The sequence below is a fragment of the Rhinatrema bivittatum genome, chromosome 4 (assembly GCF_901001135.1).
Source record: "Rhinatrema bivittatum chromosome 4, aRhiBiv1.1, whole genome shotgun sequence".
NCBI lineage: Eukaryota > Metazoa > Chordata > Amphibia > Gymnophiona > Rhinatrematidae > Rhinatrema > Rhinatrema bivittatum.
The window spans coordinates 103,302,249-103,327,784 of NC_042618.1; the positions used below are offsets into that span (position 1 = coordinate 103,302,249).

At 41.6% G+C, this 25,536-nt stretch overlaps 1 protein-coding gene across 4 annotated transcripts in view; it reads right to left on the minus strand.

Annotated features, from left to right (window-relative positions):
• Positions 1–784: 784 nt before the first annotated feature.
• Positions 785–25,536, minus strand: part of RMDN3 (regulator of microtubule dynamics 3) — a 167,575-nt gene continuing 142,823 nt past the window's right edge. For all 4 annotated transcript variants that reach the window (XM_029598573.1, XM_029598575.1, XM_029598574.1 and 1 more), the window contains 3 exons: positions 21,348–21,401; positions 19,188–19,268; positions 785–2,379 (listed from right to left, as the gene is read on the minus strand). In XM_029598573.1, the coding sequence (XP_029454433.1) occupies positions 2,326–2,379; positions 19,188–19,268; positions 21,348–21,401 (189 nt within the window). In that variant the 3' untranslated portion in view covers positions 785–2,325. The remainder of the gene's footprint in view (positions 2,380–19,187; positions 19,269–21,347; positions 21,402–25,536) is intronic.

The window sequence follows — 25,536 nt, forward strand, 5'->3', positions numbered from 1 at the left end:
TATTTTTTTTAACATTTCTCTCAGAAAGCCTCTTATGATCCTAATATAATCCATTCACCCTCAGAATGCTGGCTTCAGCAGCACGTTCCTAACCCAATTTACTTCAAAGCTAAGAGATTCTATTTCCACCAGTCCCAAGCAATGAAAGAATCCAGCATCCTGACACCTTGACTAGTTCAGAGTTCACAAGATCCCCATCAGGTCTGCCTCTGATGTGTTTTCCAGAAATAAACAGGCTGGCTCGGTGGCCGTGATATGCACTGCCAAGCAGGTGGTCCCTGGTTCGATCCCTGAGATGAGTCTTTCACTCTCTGGTTCGGATGGGACTGGAGATGCTGTGGAACCCCTGGAGGGCGGGGAGGGGAGGGGGGGCATCATGATAATCACTCAAAAGTGACTAAAAAATGGCCAGATTTAGGGTTCTGGAAAAAGCACTGGGTGTTTGTTCCCTGGCCTAGGACAATCGCTGCAATGATCAGACTCAGTACTTTGGAGAGTACCCTAAAATATAAAATATAAGAAATATTGCCAAACAGTTGGGAATGAGGGCTCATGGCATCAGGATCCCAACCCTGGTTCTGAATGACTTAGAAAACTGCCAGGAAAAGAGAGCTTATGACATCTTCCCCATGGCAAAAGGGTCGGTAAGCAAACTACTTTCAGAAAGATCTGTAGTGAATGTGTGTGCAGGGCAATCTGTCTGAATAAATTATACTCTTCAATAGTCTAAAAATTGTCACATGAAAACTCTTCAGTCACATATATAGTGGCAAAACACATAGTCTGATGTTAAATGTTTCTTCATTCATTTATCACATCTAATCTCACATTCCAATTGTCACATCATATTCCATAATTTCATACATCATAATAATATTAATCAAAGTCACATTCAAATTATCCATTCATGAATCAAAAGGCAGAAATGGAGTACTCTGGGCAGTAACTCTCTCTGTGTGACCTGGTCAGTTATGATACAATCAGGAGACATTTAGTTACCAAGAGGTCAATATTTAAAAGCCTATGTGCAAGTACGGTAAGTTTTCAAGTTATGTGAACAAAAGCAGTGTGTTAAAAATTTACAGCTGTTGGTGGTACAAGTGTTGTGCACATAGAAATTATCCGGACAAAAAGGGGAATCAATTGAGGCATTCCTAGGGGTGTGGTTACGTTTTAGCCAATGAATGTACACATCGAGAGCTCTCTGGCTAAAGTTACGTGCACAAGTCCGATCAGAATAAAGTTATGCGCGTAACTTCAGCTGAGTATATTTCGTAGCATATTTTTGAGTGTAAGTCTTGCTAAATACCTGGGAAACATTACATAAGTAACTCTCCCTGGATATTTTGCTGCTTGCTAGCTTACTGAACACTGACCTCTAAGCAGTCATTACCTACTCTTTATTTTCATTGGAACCGGACAGCTAATATTTTAAGGTGCTTGCTTATTAAAAAAAAAAAAAAAAAAAAAATCTCATTACGGCTCTGATTTTAAAAGCACGTTTTCCATTAGAACAGTAGAAATGGGGCTTTATCCTTCACAAAGATGGCCCAAGAAGCATTTTAAAAAACTTCTATAAACTTCTATAACTTTTTTTTTTTAAATATTTTCCAAGAATCTATTGGCCCCCAAGTAATGAAGCATGGGTGCCTGGGTCAGAATCTTCTCCAGTGTGTTATGGGCTGAGAAATCATGCCCCAATGTAGAGACAGAAACTGTCCAAGGCATCCTGCTTGTGTCAGTAGTTGTAAAGAAAATCAGCAGCCCAGAGGACTGTTCTTAAATTACAGCGGCGCCTAAGTTAGAGACAAGAGGAAAAGCAGCAGACCAAACTACTCTGCTGCACTTTCGGTGTGCCGCTGGGACCCTCCCTTCAAAAAGTGCACAGTTGACAGTAGCTCTGGAGATGAAGTATTCATTTCACACCTCTTACTTGTAGAAAACCTGCAACGTTTGCAAGGTTTACAATGTTGCTTATAAAACAAATTTGAAAATTCAAAGAGGTAAGAAGTGGAGAGGAGATGAGACAGATGTGTGCTTGTGTTAAAACGAAACAAATATGGCAGACTACTATTGAAGGAGTCTTAAGCTGTGGAGTGAGTGATAAGGTACTTGTGCTTCAGGTGCTACCCAGTTCTAGTTCCCCCCAGACTCGCCATCCTGGAAAATGCTGGGATGACCACTTGGAATTTTCAGCTGTTGCTCCAGATTCCTTATACTTGGCTTCCTGAATCTTTAGCATTGTAAGATCTATGCACTGAAACTTGACCTCTCACAGGACCCATCATTAAAAGATCTTAGAAAGAACAGTCAATTGAAATTTTCTTATTCGGCAAGTTCAATCAGCATTTCCTCCAACTCCTTCTGGCATTCTGCATCCTAAGACAGAAAGCGAAGAACACTGTTATTCTCTATAGCAGGTAACCAACACATTGAAATAATCCATGTTCTATATACAGTTTATTTTCTACTTTATTAGTAAATGTTTTCACACCTTTTCCTACCTTCTTTTCTCCCTTCCATATTTTGGTTCTAACTGCCCTCAGCTGCTGAAAGTTTAGATTTCCCATACTGTCTTCAGGGGACAGTCAGTATAGAGCATCATTACAAACTTGCTTTAAGAAAAAAAATAAAATTGCAACCAAAAAGATGAAAAGTTAAAAAAAACCCAACAAAAACAAAACAAATAAAAAAAGCCATAAAAGATTCCATAAATGCAAAGCAACTTGAAAAGGGTGACACTTTTTGTAAGTTCAGTATCCATCTTTCGTACTCCTAGCATATGTAGTAGGCATACACCCTCTAGCTCTTGATAGCACCCTCTTAGTTTATTTCCATTATTGGAGGAGATGAACTAAAAAACGTAATTTTTCTGGCTTGATTTCAACTGCAGAGACCTTATTTTGAAGGGGATATTTTTTCTTAATTGCTTTTGTTCTTTTTATTAAAAAAAAAAAGGGATATTCTGAATTGCTTTTTCATTTGTTGGATATTATTAATGCCTAGGTTTAAAATAGAAGAGAAGGAAAGGGAAGGGTACGCCCATCCCCATCTTCCATTCTAGCTTGATAGACTAACCCACTAATTCGGGGGATGGACTACAAAGAATAAAACTTGATACTGGTTGGCAGAGTAACAAGTAATTTAGATAAATTTAGTCATTTGTAAAATCAAAACACTTAAGTTCAGGGGCAGCTTAATTAGTAATACCATAGTAAATACATCAGGTTGCTTATTTTTAGTTGGTCTGATCTTTAGCAACTAAAGCTACAGGATTTTTTTAATAGAATACACCCTTAATAAATACAAAACCAAATTTTATAAACTAAAAAAGAGTTTTGAAAAATTGTGAAGAACTGCATTTATTACACAAATAATTGCAAAATTATAAGAAATAGGTCTATTAGAGGTCCAAGGTACACAGATTAAGATCTTAAAATAGGATACATTTCTAAAAATCAGTTGGAGAAAAGTACTGCTTGGTACCAGGAAGGAAATGGATAGTAAGTGATCTAGTTATTTTGTATCTTCTGCAAAAAGAATAAATTAAGTACATTTCTTCTGAGCTTGATTGCTAGGATCATATTTGATCTTGGTAGTAATAATTTCTAGCTGCTCTGATTTACTTTTACACCCTTAGCAACAAGAATCTACAAAGGGAACATCACAAAACTATATTCCTCATAGATTTATAAATATACTTTGTAGTTTGAAAAAATAAGATAGGATACTTTATACTGCCAAGCATCAAGTAAGCAAGTTTGCTTTCCGTGAACAGTGTTTTCTGTAGATAGTAGTGTGAATTAGCCATTACATGTGAGTGACGTCAATCGGCGGTACTGAACGGCTTCATCTCTCCAAGATACTAGAGCTTCGAGCTCTACTTGTGAGCCTACTCAGTCCATATCAGAGCTAATCTAGCTATGTAGTCTACTCTCCAGGGAGGCGGGTAGGTATTCCATGGCTAACTCATCCTATGTACAGAAAACACCATTTAAGGAAAGCACACTTGCTTTTTCCACCAATAAGCAGGCTGAACTATCCATTACATTTGGGGAGTCCCAAGCTGAGGGTTGCAGCGGAATGTTTACTTAGTAAGCAACCTGACGGAGAATGGACTACTAATGACACCAGACTCTGCACCATTTGTCCAAATTTACTGCCAGTCTTTGAAATGCTATCAAGACTGTAGAGTGACAAAGGTATGAATGGAAGACCAAGTTGCAGCTCTGCAGATATCTTCAATAGATAGTTCTCATTTGATGAGCCTTCACAGAGTTTGTGATTTGCAGTCCTTGGTACTAATATGCAGATATTAGGGATAAAGCACAGGACTGCTTCTACGGCCAAGTCCATAAGCAAAGCACGTTCAAGAAGCATTGTTTGAATTATCAAGAAGGCTGCTCACCCTGTAAAAATGTTGCTAGCAGTAATTTTGTTATTTGGTTTTGATAGAAAATATTACTAATCATTATCATAAAGCTTGGGGGGAAAGCTATCCTTAACAGAAACATGAAGTACCTGCATAGAGCGATAGTTATTACTATAAGAACCTGCTGTGCAGACGGGATGGACCATTTGGTCTTTTTTCTGCCATCATTACTATAAGTGCAGCAGCATCCATCTGCAGGCATAGCAGTTCTTCAGGTCATGATCTGGCCCGAGGCATTGATAACATAATTAGTAACCATCAGTGAAGGACAATCTTTCCACAGGTACAATTATTTAAACCACTCATCATAGTTGATTTCTTCTTCCACCCAGACATGGTGGAAGAGAAGGCCACACTCTTGTTAAGAAGTTATTTATTTATAAGTAAGATTGATAAATGCTTTTGTTGGGCTGCAAAGGCAGCAAGGCAACTTAAGAAGAAGAAATGAAGTAAAAAAATATTGAATGAAGGCATTTTTTTAATGATTTTTATAGAAAAAACATAGGATAGACAGAAATCACATCTGTGCCGTGCTCGGACAAAAAAAGACTGAGGAGACTCACAAAGCAACACCTGCATGGGAATTCCTGCACATGCTCAGCTCAGCTCACAGCTCTACTAGCTTGGAGAAATGAGACTGTTCGGTGCCACCGGATGACGTCACCCACATGTAAAGTCAATTTCAGCCTGCTTATTGACGGAAAAAGCAAGCAAACAGGACCACAAGCAGGGATTGAGTGTAGAGGTGGAAGTTAAATTCCACAGCCTACCTAATTCTACTTGCAGGACAGTTGCGAAAAAGGCAAGGACTTTACCAGGACTTTCTCATTTCTTTCAACAGGTACCAGAATCTCCATCTGAAGGATGGCCAGGAAACAATGTATCACTGTTACTACTTCTATTGCTGACCAGACAGATGTCCTGGTCCACAATAAGGAACCAATTTAGTGTGAAAGATGTCTACAGATTGACTCCCTCGGGAAACAGGTGGCATAACTCAGAGAGGAGGTGGCAAGACTTGAAGCATCTGGGAGAATGAGGACCACATTGATGAAATGCTTACTGAGGTGTCAAAGATGGAAAACTCAAGCAGAAGGAAAGGCAAAATTGGACAACAAGATGACAGCTGGACCCATATTATTATAGCTACTAGAGACCCTACACCATGACTCTAATTTCCCTTGAGCTGAACAACCAGTTTGCAATCCTAGAAGTGGAGAAAAAACCATCCCAGGATGAGGAGGAACTGAAATTTGCAAACCCCAAAGCTGCGGGCTCAACAACCACTGCACCTAGGAGGCGGAGGATGGTGTTGGTTAGTGACTCACTACTAAGAGGCATGGAGGCGTCCATTTGCCGACCAGACATGTTGTCTGGCAGCTGTGCTATCTACCAGGTGCCAAAATCTAAGACATTACAGCGAGATCGATAAAAATCCTCAAGCCTACAGACATCTGTCTGATGCTCCTCATCCATGTTGGCACAAATGATATTGCTAGGTACTAGACAAATTGTATTAAAAGTGATCAAAAGTGACCTTATGGATTGTGGTGGGTTGAACATAACTGATATATATTTATATTACTTCTCAGCCAGATTATTTGGAATTAAGGGGTGGTTTACCTCTCTTAACCCTCCCAGTTGGGTTCTCTTGGAACATGTATCTGTGGATCACATAGAACTCACAGTGTTATTGACCATGTCTCCCATATCTCCATTGTATTCCCAGACTGGACATATTAATCCAATTATTTCCCATATTTTGAGGATTTGGCATATTCTCCATTAAGGGGCAATCCAGCTTTATCGAAGGCTACAATGTTAATTGATAGACTGGAATCAGAAAGGGTTGTGTTTCTTGGAACAAATATGGAAAGGTTCTCTTTTTACGTCTTTTCACGATTTATGCATTGAATTTGGGATATTGGGACATACCCAATATATTTATTTACAACTGAGAAAGCATATAGTTAGATCACGGGGTGAGACAAGCTCTTTACAACCCTATACAGGTTTGGAATCTATCTTGACCAAGCCTAAATTTCATGCTAAATTGATATCTAGACCATACCTAGATATCTACAAGATGGAATATATGATCCAAGTAGTAGACAAATTATTATTGATAAATGGAATAGTGACCTATCTCTATCCCTAGATGAGATGATTGGAGGACCATATGGATAGCCACATTGATATGCTGCTAGAATAATTATTGCCTATTATTGGAAAACAGTATCCTTGATGTCACATTAGGGCAGCGGTTCTCAACCTGTGGGTCGCGACCCCGGCGGGGGTCGAACGCCCAAAACACAGGGGTCACCTAAAGCAGGGGTCCCCAACCACCGGTCCGCGGACCGGGACCGGGCCGTGGGAGTTTTTTGCCGGTCCGCAGCGCCGCCAAGCACCAGCAGGTGTGTCGCGCGCTCCCGGTCTCTCCCGCTGCCGTTGCCGCCGGGCTGTCAGCACGTTCAAGCCCAGCGGGAACGGCAGCGGCACTAGAAGAAGCTCTGCACCCGCGGCTTGGCCTTTTCTTCTTCCTGCGCCTGCCCCCCCTCCCGTGACCCGGAACAGGAAGTGAATCGCGGTGCGCGGGAAGGAGAGAGAGCCGCGCCGCGCGAAAAAGTAGCAGCAGCGGCTGCAGCATCGGTCCCCGAGCAATAGAAGCAGCCGGTAATGGAGAAAGGAGACAGCAGCATGAGCCTCCCGCGGCCGATGGGATTCTTCTTTCTTGGCCAGCGGAGGCTGCTGCAGCTCCCATTTGTGCTCGGGGGAGAAGAGGAAGTGAGTGAGAGAAAGAGAGAGAAGCAGCCAGCCAGCCTGTGTGTGATTGACTGGTCAGAGAGCTGATGTGTGTGTGTGTATGTGAGAGACAATGAAAGTGATTGCTCAGGGAGATGACTGATGTGTATGTGAGAGTGTGAGACATTAGTCAGGGAGGTGACTGATGTGTGTGTGTGAGAGAGAGAAAAAGCATGGAAGTGAGGTATGTGAGAAAGCATGAGCGTAAGAAGCCTGGTGTTGTGGGAGTGAGAAACCTGGGTGAGTGTGCATGCATGAGAGAGAGAGACTGCTTGGTAAGGTGATGGTGTGTGTGAGAGAAAAAGACTGGTGTGTGTGTGTGAATATGAGAGAATGTGATTCAGGGAATGAGAAGCCTGTGCACGTGGAGAGTGAGCATGGAAATGAGAGAGACTGGTGTGTGTGTAACAGAGAGAAAGTGATTATGGGAATGAGAAGCCTGTGCATGTGGAGAGAACAAGCATGGGAGTGAGAGACTGGTGAGTGAGTGAGTGTGTGTGAGAGAGAGAGAGAGACAGAGAAAGTGATTATGAGAGTGAGAAGCCCATATATGTAAGTAGAACACGGGAGTGGGAAGCCTGTGTGTGTGTGTGTGTATGGCATGAGAGAAACTGTTCAGGAAGGTGACTGGTGTGTGTGTGTGTGAGAAAGTGATTATGAGAGTGAGAAGCCTGTATATGTAAGTAGAACACGGGAGTGGGAAGCCTGTGTGTGTGTGTGTGTGTGTGTGTGGCATGAGAGAAACTGTTCAGGAAGGTGACTGGTGTGTGTGTGCCAAAGACTGTTTGGGAGATGATTGGTGTGTGAGAGATAGAAACTGGTCATGGGGGCATGACTGGTTTGGTGTGTGTGTGTGAGAGACATGGGCACTAAGGAAGAGGACCATAAGTATAGAGCTTAGCTTCTACTGCTGCTTCTGGTGAGTGCCACGGCCTGTAGGAAAGGGGAGTAGGAGAGCTGCTGGAGGGGGTAAGTAAAGGTGGCTTTTTAAGTTTATTTTTCTTGACTGCCATTTTAATTGTGTGATGTCTGCTTTTTTGAAATATTTTATTGGTGTTTGGAGAATGTTTAATAGTTTTATGAGTTTTTAATTGTTGGATGTTCATAGCTGTTTTGAAACATTTATTATGCTTATTAGTATAGTTTTACAATTATTTCTGTGTGGGGATCTATAGCTGCTTGCTAGTTCTGTTTTCCTAATAAGAGGTGTATTGGTTTTTAGGACCTGATTTAATATTTGTAGTGTTGCCTTTTCATAGATAGGGTTGCTCCTGTTTGAGTGTATTCCATAATACAGGTGTAACTGTGTGTGGATTAGTTTATGTGCATTACTACAGATCCTGGGAGTATGTTAGGTCGGTTCTGTGTCTGTTACCGAGATGAGATATTTTGCTAGCATGTAAGCGTTTGTATCGGTCTTATTTGTTGTGTTTTCTCAGAGGACATGCATTGGTGGTAAACTGCTGTCTTTTCATAAGTAGGGCTATTGAGCCTGGAAATAGAAGGAGTTTGAGTTGCTGTTACTGAGATGTCACTAGAACCAGAATATCTTTTTTGTAGGGTGAGTTGTATGGGGAATGTCATAATTCTGCTTTACATCCATTATTGTGGGTCAGGGGGGTTCCTGTGGATACAAACTGTACTTTTACATCTAGCCCCGTGACGATCATGGGTCAGTGTGCCATGCATGTGAGAACCTATGGTGAGTTGAGTTACATTCACATTATAAATGTCATAATTAAATGATAAGTGTGCACTAAAATCCAACCCCATCCATAACCCCGCCCCCATATGACCAAAGCCCCGCCCTCACCCCACCCTCACGGGGCGAGGGCGGGGTGAGGGGTCACCGCAACATGAGGAACTGTATTGCGGGGTCACGGCATTAGAAAGGTTGAGAACCACTGCATTAGGGGAAGGTATTAGCTGACATTGCAGTTATGGAACACGTCTTATACTCTTAAGAACCAATCTGTGAAACATGACCTTATTTGGAAAATCTACTGGAGATGGAGGACCGTACATGGTCTTTAATGTAGGTTTGGGGGACATTGATTTTGTACTGATCTGTGTTCATTGCTGTATATGGATGGTTTTCTGCCGGAGACTGCTTTGGCTGTTATGTATAGTTATTTTTTTTCTTTGTGTTTAAATAAAGAGATATTTTAAAAAAGTGACTTTATGGCTCTGGAAGAGAGAATAAAGCAGATAGGTGCACAGATGGTATCTCCTCCATTCTCCCAGTCAAGTCTAAAGGTTCAGGGAGGGAAGCTCACATTCTGGAAAAAAAATAAATGGCTACGTAGATGGTGTTGATGAGAGCATTTTGACTTCTTGGACTATGGGATGAAGTTTTAAAGACTTCTGAGCAGAGATAGGACCCACCTGTTGAAGAAGGGGTGCAGCCTCTTCTAATATAGATTGGCAAACCAACTGAGGGCTTTAAACTAGGATAATCTGAGATGCATGAACAAAATCCTTAGGTAAGTAAACAATAAGTGTATAGAAATAGGAAAAAAGGCCAACATCTGGAAAAGTACGTACACTAATCTCAAAATATGAGAAATAAAGTCCCAGATCTAGAGGCAGTCATGGAAGAAGCTGATTTGATGTAGTGGCCGTCACAGAGACATAATACATGGGAAACCATGACTGGGATATAGTTAAACCCGGTTACAATTTATTCAGGAAAGACCAAGTAGGAAGGAAGGGAGGAGGCATGGCACTATATATAAAAATTAATATTAAAGTACCAGGTAAGGATGAGCACCATGGGTTAGTCTGGAAAGAGGGAATGGAACATCTATTTATATTAGTGTAATAGACAGACCTGTTCACAGACAGATTTCGCAGAGGATATTCACAAAATTGCTATGAAAGGGGATGTATTATTGCTAGGGGATTTCAATATGCTGGATGGTGATAGGGACATCCTGGCTGTGGTGTCTTCTAGAAGCACGGGGATCCTGGATTCTCTGCAAGAAGAATTATTCTTTCAACTGGTAACGGAACCCACATGGGAGGGGGCAATACTGGACCGGTGCTTACTAATGGCAACAGTAACTCTCATGCTGTAGTGAACAATCATCTGGGAGGGTGTGGTTCAGTATTAGAGTACAGGAGATGAAGGTTCAATTCAGGAAAACTAACTGTTAAAATGGGGCAGTACCTCAGGGAGTCGTTAGCTAGATGAAAAATCTAGGAGAAGCAGAAGAACAGTGGGCAAAATTAAAAGGAGAGATTATAGGAGCAACTAACCTTTTTGTTAGGAAAAGAAAGAGGAAAAAGAGGCTGCTATGGTTTTCTAAAGAAGTAACTGAAAAGTTAAGGGAGAAAAGGTTAGTGTTCATAAACTACACGATAACACAGAAAAAGGAAGGATTGCAAGATCCAAGGCTATATGGTTTTACCAGAGGTAGATCATGTCAGACAAATATGATTAATTTCTTTGATTGGGTGACCTGATAGTTGGATCAAGGGAGAGTGCTAGATGTCATGATCTTGGATTTCACTAAGGTCTTTGACAATTCCACATAGCTGACTTATAAATAAATTTAAAACTCCCTTGGTATGGGTCCTAGAATGGCTAGGAAGTAACAAAGGGTGGTGGTAAATGGAGTTCACCCTTGTTCGCAGTGTGCCTGACAGGTTGATTCTTGGATCAGTTCTTTTCAATAGTTTTGTGAGTGACATAGCAGAAGGATTTTCTGGAAAGGTTTGTCTTTTTGCTGATGATACCAAAATCTGCAACTGGGTAAACAGCTAGTAAGGTATGGGAAACATGAAAAGGGATCTAGCAAAGCTTGAGGAATGATCTATAGTTTGGCAGCTAAAAAAAATGCAGGGTAATGCATTTAGGAAGAAAAAAACCTAATAAAGAGATACAGTATTGGAGGTGAAATTCTTCTAAGCATGAAAGAAGAACAGGATCTGGGGATGATTATATCTGATCATCTTAAGGTGGCCAAAAGGTGGATCAATCATTGGCAAAAGCTAGAAAGATGCTATAAAGGAGTGGCCCTACTACTCTTCTTCAACCTGTATGGGACCAGGCCTGGTCCACCTTAAACCTCATAGAGAGAACGAACTCTGTAGGTGGGATCCTCCTGGGCCAGTATAAGAATGTGAACCCTTGGAAAGAGTGTAGGGGCCAACCTGTGGTAGAAGATCCAAGATGGTGCACAAGCATTTATCTAAATAAGGGTGTGACCTAGCTCTTATCAATTAGATTCACTGTCCTCTTGCAGGTCATTACCAAATTAACATTAAATAGATCACATACATTTAAAGGACTGATTTATGCATCTCAATTCCATAAAAACCTAAATTAACTAGAAACTCAACAATATTAAGATTATGACAGCAATCTAGCATCGAGGAGGAGGGGGGGGGGTGTCCTCCAATCTTTTGCACCAAGTGCCACATGCGTGATTATCTGCTAGTTGCTGATAGTTGATAAGTGTGCACCGGTGCAAAGAGCTTCAGGCTTTCAGAGAACGAGTTCGATCTCTGGAGGAGCTGAGGCAGATATATATATAGAGGAGACCTTCTGGGACACAGTAGCCAAATCCCAGTTCCAGTCAGGCAGCCCTTATACTGCTCTTGAGGATAAAGGTCACCTGTTGGAGAGCATTACCCTGATATAGAAGGAAGTGATCCTGTAGCAAGGATCTGCTCTCCAGAAGATGATTTATCCTTTTGTATCAAGGATGAGTCTCCTAGGGCTAGTGTCCAGGAGGGAACGATTAAGTCAGCCATCATAATTAGTGATTCTATTATTAGGAATGAAGATAGCTGGGTGGCTAGTGGATGTTAGGATCACTTGGTAATTTGCCTGTCTTGTGCAAAGGTGTTGGACCTTATGTTTAACCTAGGTAAGATTTTAGACAGTGCTGGGGTGGAGCAGGCTATCGTGATACAAGTGTGCACCTACAACATAGGAAAGTGTGGAAGGGAGGTTCTGGAAGTCAAAATTTAGGCTCTTAGGTAGAATGCTGAAATCCAAAAACTCCAGGGTAGCATTCTCTGAAATGCTCCCTGTTCCACACGCAAGATGCAGAGGCAGACAGAGCTTCGGAGTCTCAATGTGTGGATGAGATGATGGTGCAGGGGCTTTAGTTTTGTTAGGAACTGGGCAACACTTTGGGAAGGGGGAGCTTATTTTTAAAAGATGGGCTCCATCTTAACCAGGGTGGAACTAAACTGCTGATGCTAATCTTAAAAGAAAAAAAAGAAATAGAGCAGCTTTAAACTAGATCATGGAGGAAGGCTCACAGTCACTCAACAGCACATGGTTCATAGGGAGGTATCTTCAAAGGATACTAAAACAACAAGGAGTTAGGGCATCCCATAAAAGCAATAGTAGCCTATGTGCCTTTAAGTAAAAATCTATCTGAGCTAAAAGATTCCAAAATACCCGTCAAGTGATAAGCAGATTGTTAATACCAACAACAAAAAAATACTTTTGAATTCTGTATGCTAATGCCAGAAGTCTAAAAAGTAGAATGTAGAGCATTGAATGAAGAGGCAGACATAATTGGTATCTCAGAGATCTGGTGGAAAGAGGATAACCAATGGGACAGTGCTATACCAGAGCACAAATTATATCATAACAAGCCGTTAAGCCCGTCACAACGGGCTACATTACATTTTTGTTTTCGGTCCATTTTCGAAAACAGCACCCTCCTACACTTTTTCTTCCTCATTCCCCCTTCCCCTCAGTCTTACTCACTCTCTGTCTCCCACTGCCTCCTTCCCCTCACTCTCACCTCCCTCCCCTTCCCTCAGTCACTCCCCACCCTGTCTCAATCCCATCCCCTCTCCCTCAGCCCTCCTCCACTCCCTTTTTCTCTGCTCCACAAATTCTTACCTTTCCACTTACTCACATCCCTGTCTCTCACCTCTCCGTCATTCTCCCTCTCCCCTCACTCTTCCCCACCCCTCCCTCCCCCCTCTCAGTCCCTCCCCCTCCCTCCCCCAGTCCCTCCCTCCCACTCAGTCCCTCCCCCTCCCTCCCCCAGTCCCTCCCTCCCTCCCACTCACTGTCCCTCCCTCCCTCCCACTCAGTCCCTCCCCCTCCCTCCCTCTCACTCAGTCCCTCCCCCTCCCTCAGTCCCTCCCTCCCACTCAGTCCCTCCCCCTCACTCAATCCCTCCCTCCCCCTCACTCAGTCCCTCCCACTCCCTCCCTCCCTCTCTCTCTCTCCTCCCTCCCTCGCTACTGGCCGCCGCTGCTCCTCGTCATCGTTCGCTGCCGTCGCTGCCGCCACCGCCCAACGCCGCCGCCGCCACCCGACGCCGCCATCGCCGCTGCCACCCGACGCTGCCATCGCCACTGCCACCCGACGCCGCCATGTTTTTTTTTTTTACGCTGGCTAAGACCGACGTCCTTGCCCGCACATGCGCAGTAGAGCTGTGCTCTACTGCGCATTTGCGGGCCGTCGGTCATGGCCCATTTATAAGGTAGATGATAGGGTGGATCAACTTGGTTGGGGGGTGTGCTTTATGTTAGAAACTGCATACAGTCCAACAGGATAACGATCCTGCAGGAGACTAAATGAACAACAGAATCCTTATAGGTGGAAATTCCATGTGTGATGGGAAGAGTATAACGGTGGGGGTATATTCTGTCCACCTGGTCAAAATGAATAGACAGACAATGAAATGCTAACAGAGATTAGGGAAGCTAACAAACTGGGAAGAACAGTAATAATGGGAGATTTCAATTACTCCAATATTGACTGGATAAATGTCACATTAGGACATGCTAGGGAGGAAAAGCTTCTAGATGAAAATAAATGACTGCTACATAAAGCAGTTGGTCCTGGAATTGACAAGAGGGGGAGCCATTTTAGATCTAATTCTTAGTGGAATGCATATTTAGTGCAAGAGGTAATGGTAGTGGGGCCGCTCATCTACAGTTAACATGTGAGCAAATTTGATTTAATGACCGAGAGGATATTAAGTATATCTACAGCTCTAGCATTAAACTTTCAAAAGGGAGACTGATAAAATGAGGAAAATGGGAAAAAAAATAAAATGTGCAGCTACAAAGGTTATGAGTTTACATCAGGTGTGGTTGTTTAAAAATACCATCTTGAAGCTCAGACCAGATGTATTCCATGCATTATAAAGAGTGGAAGGAAGGCCAAACAATTGCCAGCATAGTTAAAAGGTAAGGTGAAAAAGAACTTCTTTAAAAAATTAGAAAAAGGATCCATCTGAAGAAAATATGAAAAAGCATAACCATTGGCAAGTTAGATGTTGAACACTGATAAGGCAGGCTAAAAGATAATTTGAAAGGAAGCTGGTCTTAGAGGCAAAAACTCATAATAAAAACTTTTTAAAATATATCCAAAGCAGGAAGCCTATGAGGGATTCAGATGGACTGTTAGATGATCGAGGGATTAAAGGGGCATTTAGGAAAGATAAGGCCATCGCAGAAAGACTGAATGAATTGCTTCAATGTTTACTGAAGAGGATGTTGGAAAGATACCTGTGCCCAAAACTGTATTCATTGGTGATAATTCAGAAGAGTTGATATAAATCACAGTGATGCAGGAAGCTGTAATAAAGTAGATTGACAAACTAAAGAGTAGCAAATCGCCTGGACCAGACTGTATACATCCCAGAGTTCTGAAAGAACTAAAAAATGAAACTGCAGATCTGTTACTGATAATTTGTAATCTATTGTTGGGATCGTCTATCATGCCTGAAGATTGGTGGGTGGCCAATGTAACCCTGATCTAAAAAAAAAATAAAAACGGCTCCAGGGGTGATCAGTGAAACTGCAGATTGGAGAGTCTGAAAGTGATGCACATGGAGAAAAGTAACCCTCATTGTACTTACTGCCCAGGAAAAGAACCTGGGAGTCATAGTGAACAATAATCTGAAATCCTCTGTTCAGTGTGTGGTGAAGTCAAAAAAGCAAACAATGTTAGGAATTATTAGGTAAGGAATGGGGAATAAAATGATGAATATCATATGTCCCTGTATTAATATATATAAATAAATATATATAAATATAAATAACTGTTAGTAATATAGTAGTATTAGTAGCAGAACTGGACATTAGAATGAAAGATGGAAGGGAAAACCAGAAATGAGATGAGGTGATCTGGAAGAAATAATTAAGGAAAAGTGATGCATAAAATACTAAATCAATTTTGTTAAAGTTTACTTTTCCTGTTAGCCTGCATTGTTTATGGCTCTCGAGGGCTGGCATTGGCCACCCCTGCTTTATAGGAATATACAAGAAAAAACCCAAATCAAACTAAATAAATACAATATAAGATAAAAAGAGTGGTATGATAACCGAGAGCAGAGAAGCACATTCTGAAACCAGGGTGGGTAAACATTTTAGCCTGAGGGCCACATTGGCGGCCCAGTTTGGAAAAAGAGTGCCAATGAGTCTGACAAGCAGGAGAGAGGGGCCACTGCAGCAACTTCTGGCTATGCCATCTGCAGACCAGATTAAAAGCTCCCACAGACCACATTTGTAGTTTATCCACCTGTGTTCTGAAGCCACAGTTCACTAAGCTCCAAGGGCACAAGCTGTGAGCCCCAACCTGATATGCCCCAAGTATCATGCCCTTTGACGTGGGTAACACTATACCCCTACTTTTCATAAGATCCAGGCTCAGGACTCTAGCTCACTGGGGCTAGCTGGCAAAATGGCAAGGCTATCAGCCTTGGCCAGTAAAAGACGCCTGAATTGCCTGAGATAAACCTTCACAGGAACCAAAAAAAAAACAAACTGCATGAAAAAGATTAAAATTACTCCCCCCTACTGAAGAGAGGGGGCAGAAACTCTGGTAACATGTCATGTCAAAGCAGTGGAGGGCCTTCTACATTAATAACTGGAGATGCTTCCATTTCCTTCCGGGAGTTTTTGCAAAGTCATGCTCCCGAATTGCACCTCCTCCTTTCAGTAGCTCTGGATACCTTTTCACTCTGTCTTCTGCTCTCCAGGAAAGTAGGAGACTGCAATTCCAGTTGGGTCTTTATTCTACAGGTTTACCCTGTTCCTTCCCGAGGTTGCAACAGCTATGTATTTAGATCTTCCTAATCTGATTGGTGAGCTGGCCTTAAAAAAAAAAAAAAGGCATAGTCTCAAGCCATACTGGTAGCTCCCACCCTTAAATCTTAATCAAACGTGAGTTTCTTGTATGACAGAGCCATTCTTTCCTCAAACAGTAAGCAGTCTTTCTGCCATCATTTCCTCCACAGCCTGTGGTTGGTTTGGGCTCTATGGGCCTAGTTTTAAAGAGACCAAGCCCTACTACTTTATGGAGCTCACTGCCACATGATCTCCGTCTTCAGGACAGTTTTAAAAAAAATTCTGACTCCAACGGAAGAACTTCCTGCTGCAGCAGGCCTAGGGTTAATTTGTGCTGATGGTGGCTGGACCTTTTTACGTTTTGTTAATAATTTTATGTTTGTTTTATTGTGAATCGCTTAGGCCTACTTTGTGTTAAGCGATCAATAAATTTTAATAAATACAAAAATACAAATACTGCCACCTCCCATCATAGCCTGCAGCTGAGGTTTGCCTTCCCTTTTTCCTCTCTGGCTGTGGCTACATCCACCCATGGCAGTGTTCCCGCAAGGCTCCTTGGAGTGACCTCTTCCTGGAGAGGTTTCCACCCCAAGTCTCCCACACGCATCGGTTTGGCTGTTCCTCACCTCCAAAGCCATCTCCCTCTGTCTCTTCTGCTAGTTCTAACAGAACTACTTCCTTTTCCTGCCTCATCCCTCCTTCTGGAAATGCTCAAGCTTCTCTCAACACACCCCTGGGTTCCCCCTTCTCCTCAATGATGAAAGGCCTGAGCAGTTTGTATGGTTTTTAGCCCTTCCCATATACCAGACACAAGACTCAGAGATATTTTAGAAATTTAGTAAAATGTTTATTATAGTAAATAAATGATTGACAATTATAATAGAAGTGTCTGGGAAGGATAAGCGTAGACTCTGCAAATTTATCAGAAGCACTTAAGCTCATCCTTGCCTATGTCACAATCTTACAAGGCTTATATACGGGTTTTTTTCTAGTTACCTTTGCCAAGTATTGATCATTTCTAAATACATCATTCTAGTCTGGCTTCTTTTCCCTAGACCACCTGCTCCCAAACATTCATTCTATTTCTTTCCTGTCCAAATGTTGTTCTCCTTCTGTACTATCTTCCCACAGCTTGTAGGAAGACATCGATCATCTCCTATCAATGTCTACACTTTCCTTTGTAGTTGATCTCCACACAGACCACACATATTTTGTATGTGAGCCTTTCCTATGGCCTTCACTCCTCACTGACTTAGGCTCATTTCCCGTAGTTGTAATTAGCTGCTTTCCTTACAGCAAACAGCACAGCACATATTTGACATGTGCTGGCACAAACTTAGTAAGGCCAAGCTCAGCAGTACAGCAGTCAGAATTATACAAGTTCCTCCCCTTCCAGAGCCCCTGTGTCTTATGGGAATTGGAGTCTTCCTCCTATTCTGAACTCATTTACTTTCTGGATCTCTTTCCCAAGCTTTCCTGATAGCCTGCATTTTTTTTTTTTTTTTTTACTAGCCAGCCCTGTTTATGGCTCCGGAGTTGGCCACCCCTGCTTTATAGGAATATACAAGAAAAAACCCAAATAAGAACATAAGAACATGCCATACTGGGTCAGACCAAGGGTCCATCAAGCCCAGCATCCTATTTCCAACAGTGGCCAATCCAGGCCATAAGAACCTGGCAAGTACCTAAAAACTAAGTCTGATGATATGAGAAGTCCATGAACACAGGTGCCACACATAACACTAAGGTCCTGGGAGTTAGACTTTTACTGGGGAAAGGCAACAACTAGATGTGTTGATAGCAACCCTAATAGATACCAACAATCAAATTATGGCACAAGAAAAATGTGTACTTTTTCCTGCAAAATTGTAACAGTCAGCATACTTTAAATTCAGCAGTACATCTGTCTCATTTAACTTAGTCATGTTATTTTACAGACTGTGCATTACTCCAGTCTTATTTTTAATCAAGTTGTATTGACTTTGCCTAGAACCCAGAGGAGTATTTAAACAGTGCAGCCTTTAAACCATCCTGTAATCAGTTTCTCCCACTGCTAACATAACTGCCAGGAATCAACTTACATCTGTTTCACCTCAGAAACACCAGTCAGAGAGCATACAACAGAAATAAAGCGCACTTAGCATACAGCATTTATAGGACTGTTGTGGGGAGTTAAGAAGAGCACATTCTCTCATAATTATCTCTATCAATTTAAAAGTACTTACCCCTTATGAATATAATATGAACAATCTGTCATGACATGTTTCTGGAATCTAAATGTTAGTAGTTCACAGAAAATAAACGCTACGTGACTGCTCTTATCAAGCCACCTATAAAGGGCAGGTTCAATGGTTCAGTGACAGGGCTGCACACTCTCTGGAGAATGAGCTGACTTTAAGTCCCGAACCTGGCTTCTGCCCCTCAGGCCGACTGAGTATGCTGTGGAGGAAGTGTTCTCAGCACCTGGGGATAGGATGCCTAGTGGCCAAACTCAGGCTGAAAATGTAGTGGGATACTGGAGGGAGCTGCAGCATGTGGCTCCTGACCATAGGAATGTGATATGGTGGCTGGACTAGAAGACAGCTAAGGGAGGGTTAAAAAAAAGAAACAAAAAACTAGGGAAACCCCTCAGGAAGTTGCAAATGAAAGCTCATGGCACTGTGGCCCCAGGAGAGACCAGCTCTGATTACGAGGCAGGAGGGAACTGCAGAATCGGAAAACAAAACAATAAAAGCTGAACGAAAATTCTTTTTTATTAGCTCAGCAATTTACATCTCAGCTCAGGGAATACACAAGATGCAACTATTGGTATCTGCTGGTTACTTAAAACAAAATTTACCAATTTTAATTATTTTACTGGAATAACAATGAAAAGAAAAGAAGCAGAGATTGATACCTCATTTGATATGACAGGCAGCTTTGAAGCCAAATTCAACCACTTAACAGCTGCAGTTTTATTCCCTAGATCTCTGTAGCACTAAAAGCAAAGAAAGAATGAGATAATAATTCAGTAACTAAGGAAGCATATAGCACACGGCAACCCCAAGGACGCAAAGGCCAGGCAGCAATGAGCACCACTAACAAGGATAGGCAAGAGCAGCAGCCACAGTGAATCAGCGGAGAAGGGGCAGGCCAGTACCTTCAGGTTCTGGGCATACTTTGGGACTGATATGGAGGGCAGTGGTAGGAAAGGGGTTAATAGTTCAGGTAAAAAAAAAAAAAAAGACATGGAAGGTGGGCAGCAGATGTTTGGTGGAGTATGGGAATCTATATGTTCCTCTACCCAAAGTGAAAGAATTGGGTCAATTGGGTCTTTTTCTGCCATCACTGACTGTGAGGTCAATATTCAAAGGGTTTGTCTGGGTAACATTTGGAGTTACCCAGACAAACCCCCTATATTTGATTATTTGCTCTCCCCACAAATCTCTGTGCTGCATTTTGTACTGGCAGCTTGTTCCCTGCACAAAATTTACCTGAGTAGAAAGAGGTGGTGCTGAGGGTGCTCCCAGGGTTCGATTTCACATGGTCCGAGCAGCACTGATATTCACTGCCACCCAGACAAAATCAGCCAGGTAAGCCTGGTTGGAAAAATACCTGTCCGAAAACCACCAAGGTAAAAGGTATCTGGGTAACTTTATCCGCTTATATTCAGAGGAACCCTTGTTTCACTTATGGACTTCATTGCTATTGTCTCACCATTTTCATTTTTTTTATAAAGTATTTTTTGGACCATCTCTCTGGAACAAACAGCAACTTTTTTTTATACTATGCAGCCCAAATAACTATCTAAGGGTTTCCTTATGGAGAGTGCATGAGAGCTTTTCTGCTCACTCTTATGTACCATTGTACCAAAAGCTAAGAAGGTGCCATCTGGTTAATATTTATTTTTAATCAGCAGTATAACCTAACTTCCTTAAAAATGTCAACTTTCCCTCTTCATCCCTCTGCATCCTCACTTTTGCTTGGTCTTATTTGTAGGCCTCCCTAGATTTTGATCCAAAGATATTTCTTCTACTTGATGTTTGTTTGAACATTTGTGCATTTTCTATTATACCGTCACCCTCTTTTAAATAATAATAATAAAAAAAAAAATTAATCCTCTGCTTTCCCAAAACATAGAAACGTGATAGCAGAAAAAGTCCATCCAGCCTGCCCTTCACCAACTATTCAGCTGCGTATTCTGAACTTGCACACAAAGTATCAGGATGATACCAGTACACCCTTCTGATCACAGCACTCCAGTTTACTCAGATCCAGACTGGCAGAAATAGCTAAGGAGAAGGAGCTATCAAAAAACAAAAACGCTTTCCTTCACTTAGAAATTAAATACAATCCAGAAAAAAAAAAAAAAAGATGTAATCAAGGGGATTTTGCTTGTTTTCATTCTTGGTTGAATCCTTAAAAACATGGGGGGTGTGGTGGGGAAGGGCAGTTTTCAAAAAAACTATTTTCCTGGAGTAAAAGGTGATATAACCAAGATAAACTGACTTGAATGAAAACTGCCCTCCCCATATGCGGCTAAAAGTACACAGGGGGTTCACAGCAGGTGTATTTTTACCTGCATTTAAAAGAGGTGTTCCTTTGGATGCGTTTATGTTAAGAGAGGAAAAGAGTGCACGATATTTTCAAAAGTACACACACTCTTCCCCTCCCCCACCCCCCATTGGCCACTGCACCAAAGAACAGGTGAAAAGTACGCGGGAATTTAACACATGAACTATACACAAATTTTCAAAGGGAACGTATCCATAGTTAACCTTTGAAAGTCAGAGTAAAGCAGATGTGCTTAAACCACCTGCACAGCTTTGCACAGACTGTTTGAAAATCGCACCCCATTTTGGATACGGCTGCTGCTGGGGTGATCATGATTGTTGGGTTTAGTTATCAAAATCTCAGGAGGGGGCGGGGAATGGAGGCGGAGGCATAATACTGAAGGTTCGCTTAAGATGCCTTAAACCATTGCACCAGCCTTGCTTTTGCCTTGCTCTGTCCATATCTATTGCTCATGCTTAGCGAAACGTAAAGTGTCAGCAATGAAAAAGCAATGATCAGTTACCTTGGCAAGATACTCTCTTGTTGCCAAGGAAAATCCTGGGCTTAGCTGCTCTGCCTGCTCAGAAAAAAAGCAAAAAAAAAAAAAAAGAAAAACAAATGAGAATTTCAGATACAGCAATATTTAAGAGACAAACCTAAAATCTGTTACATCGTACAACAAAAAAAAACCCACACAAGCAGCTGTTTCTCATCGCTCAATGTATGCAGACTTTAGAATTTCAGGAATAAGTTCAGACATACACATTTCAGACAAGCGAATGAGATATATTTACCTCAACATAGCTGGACTGTTTTTTTTAGAAGCAAAATCACTTGAAGGAAGATTTTCACATATGTTCTTAAGAAAAACACTTGTATAGGAACTATGCAGTTAATGTACTATAAAAGCATATGGTTTTATAAACAGCATCTATTTATTAAAAAACTGGCCCTTTGTTAAGGGATAACATTTTTATTGGCAAATACCACAGTTAACATACACAAAGGTAACAATACAAGCGTAGCCATTTATTTTATTTTTTTATTTTAATTTTTACTTTAAAACACAGCTAAACCCATCAGCCAATCATAACCATGTCATCAAAATAATACTATAAACTTCCAAAAGTGACAGAGTGATGCCCTCTCTCTAAGCCTTAGGTTTCTGAAGAAGCAACTTCCTCTGCTGATCATCTGGTAATTGGGCAATAAAGGACTTCCAAATTTGGTGCAAGACAACATATTGCTTCGCTGGCTGCAAAAGAACTGTACCATATTACATCGGGACTATGTCCACCATTCGATGATTTCAGTCCGAAAAAGAAGGGGTACATCCTTCATCCAATTGAAAAGAATACACTTTTCCATCATCAAGAACTGAGATATCTGTCCACGAGAACATGTGGACTCCTATAATCAGGATAGAAGAATTACTGCTTTTTACCAATTAACTTACTCAAATACCGTATAATGGGGCACATGCATAATCAATAAATCAGTGTGCCCTGGTCATTACATTTTAAAAAAAGCATCAGATGCAGTTAACTTCATCAGTTTTGCTTTTGTGGGTGGAATAATTATTCTATGGAGAATTCTAGGCTACAACTCATGCAGATCACCATTTTAAGTAACCTGCTTGATGGTCTTAATGTACACAGCCATTTCTTTGTGGGAAAGATGCAAATTGCAATTCCTGTTCCACCCATCAAAAAGCCCTATTAACACCAGAGAAGTGTGCAGCATATGCAATCCCTTTATACATTTGCTTTGGTCTGACAAGTTTAAGAAAAAATCAAATTTAGCAGAAGCACAGGTCATAGTGGAAGGCACAAAAGTTGAGCCAATGTAATGTCTAATTTGCAGGTATATAAAAAAAATCTTACACACACAGTCTTCAAAAGAGATCACTGAAGTGGTAGCAGGGATCATAAGATCCCCAAGAGTATACTACTGTCTGCTAGTTTCCTATAACCAGAATGCAATGAAGCAGATGGAAAAACAGGATTCCCACAAAAAGGCAACAAGGGAGAAACAGCAGCAGAGACCTGCATGCGCCTGCACAAAAATTTCAAAGCTGCCACTAAAATAAGAAATGAAATGGCCCACAAACCGTGAAGTGCCACACAACCTATCCATCAGTGGGCACAACAACAAAACCATGCTGTACGATTTGAAGTTAGGGAGGTTTAAGCCACCATTCACAGCAGGAAACAAATGCTTCAAATTCAACCTACAGTTCTTTGCACATTGCAAACAATACCATAAGATCCTTCATCTTCAAGACTATAGGAAGCATTAAAAGCGCATATAACAACATAGGAAACAGCACCATTTTTACCAAAGCTATCCCTGCCTAGTTCCCCAATACAAAGAAAAGGCCTCTGACAAACAGGCAGAGGACCACTCGGAGCGCATGGAAATACCTTAGATTCAGAAGACCAGCCCTGTAGAATTAGCTGCAGGATTAGCATATAAAACACAAACATAATCCAGTATGCTCCCAAAGAACCCCATACATTCCAAAGCATGAAAAAGACAAGACCAAGAGACCCTATCAAAGGCCTTTTTTGCATCAAGGTCTACCCACAAAGGATCTTGAACCATCTCCTTCCTACTTACATGCACTTCTCATTGCAGCCAACAACTTATGCACATTAACACTTGAGCAATGCTCACTCAACAAAGCCTAGTTTGAGACTTTCCCACCAACAAAGGCAGAATGGGCTAAAGTCTATTTGCCAACATTTTAACATAAGTCTTGATTTAAGAAGAATAATGGCCTATAGGAAGCCAGGTCCTGTAAACCCCAACCTACCTTATGTATTAAGGAAATTACTGCTTCCTGCAAAGTTCTAGGCATCAACGTTTGGTCTATTATTACTCCAGAAAGATCACATAATGGTTGGTCACTTGAAAAGAAATCAACCTATAAAAAAACTGAGTTTAATCCATCTGGCTCAGGGGATTTCAAAGAAGGAAGTGAAATTACACACAGCACTTCCTGAGCTGTAAAGAGTGCATTCAATCTATGCACATGTGTCTCAGTAAGTTGAGGCAAAGATAATTTACTCAAGAATTGCTTCCTAAGCAAATCATGCTCATCCTCCATAGAATAAGTCGGCATAGTATGCTTGGAAAACAGCACAAATATCTTTAACAGAATAAACCAAAGCTCCTTTGGCATCTTTAATAGTGGAAATAAATTTGGAACCAGAGTCAACTTTAACCAATCATGCGAGAAGCTTCCCTGGCTTATTACCATGTAAACAGAATTTATATCGCAGGGATTGCACTGAAAGCTGTGCTCCACAATGCAATAAATCATTAAGCAAACCCTTATGAAGAAATTCTTTTCCAAGAGTTTCAGAATTACACTGAGACAATTTTTTTTTTTTAAGGGCAGCCATCTTCTAACAGAATTTTAATGCTGATTTTGTAAACCATTGTGATCTTCCTTTGGAACGACAGTATATATAAAACGCCTAAATAAAATGTCTTTGCCCCATTTTCTTTTTTTCCCCCAACACACATAACTTATAATTTCCCCCTTACAACCAGCTTTTCTGCCTCCAAGAAAAGAATCAGCTGAGCTATTTGTTGAGAATTTAAAGCTGCATATTGCTCCCACTTCTCTTTAAAAGAACACTGAAAGTCAGGATCCATATGTAGCCACAAAGCCAGTGTCCATAATCTGGCTCCTTCTAAACTAAAGGAATCTCCATTTCTATCATACAACTCACAGGGGCATGGTCAAATATGATCGAGGGCTCTATTCTGGTCCCATTAACTTCATGAAACAAGAATTCTGAAATCTAGGACTTCATCCCATGTATCTTTGCCAGCAGATGGAGATGGAGCAAAAGGTTATATCACAGCCATATAGTCCTACCCCCACATCACCCGCAAATATTCTCTGGAAAAGCCAAATTGTGGACACAACTGATTATATGTGAACATTATTATCAACAGCCAACCATTCATGGTTCTCAACCAACAGGGTCACTGAGCTCAACCAAAAGAAGGAACGTATTTCGCAAACTAAGGGCTAGAGAAGCCACTTATCAGTTTTCAAAGAACAGCAGGAATCATATTCTGCATAGCTCGCCTGAAGAAAGGCTAACCACAAATTAAAACATCAGCAGCTGAGGGTAGGTCAGGGATTGACCTGCCCTTAACTAGAGGAAAGGAAATTATCCAGTAAGTAGTAGTTTTTCCTTCTTCAGCATTCGGGCAGGTCAAAAAGGGCAGGAGGCTGCCAGTGGTCCAAGTCAATACCACCCACGCAAATGCAGTATCCTCCCTAGCCCTAACATCCAAGTAGTAAGCCTGCAAACCTTCAATGGGAAGACCAAGGGGCTCCACCTCTGGAACTTGCATCCTTTCGAGGTCCTCAGGGGCGAAAGGACTGAGATCTGCGGAAGGGATGGAGCCTCTGGGAATAACTTCCCCTATAAAGCCAAACACACCAGTAGTCTCAAGGGTGGCTACTTGCTTGAAAAAACCAGGCAACGGGTTTCTCATCCTCTGGCAATTGAGGGACCTAGGTCTCTCCCCATTTACTTGCCATTTTTTCCACTGCAAATAGGATCCGGAGAAGTGTCACAAAGACTCGAGTTTTGAACTTAAAAAAAAAACAGACTGTCGAAATGGGGAAATATCTGGAGGCAGAACTTGAAGACTGGGAGAAAATGGGAGAGGTCGATCAACAGTGG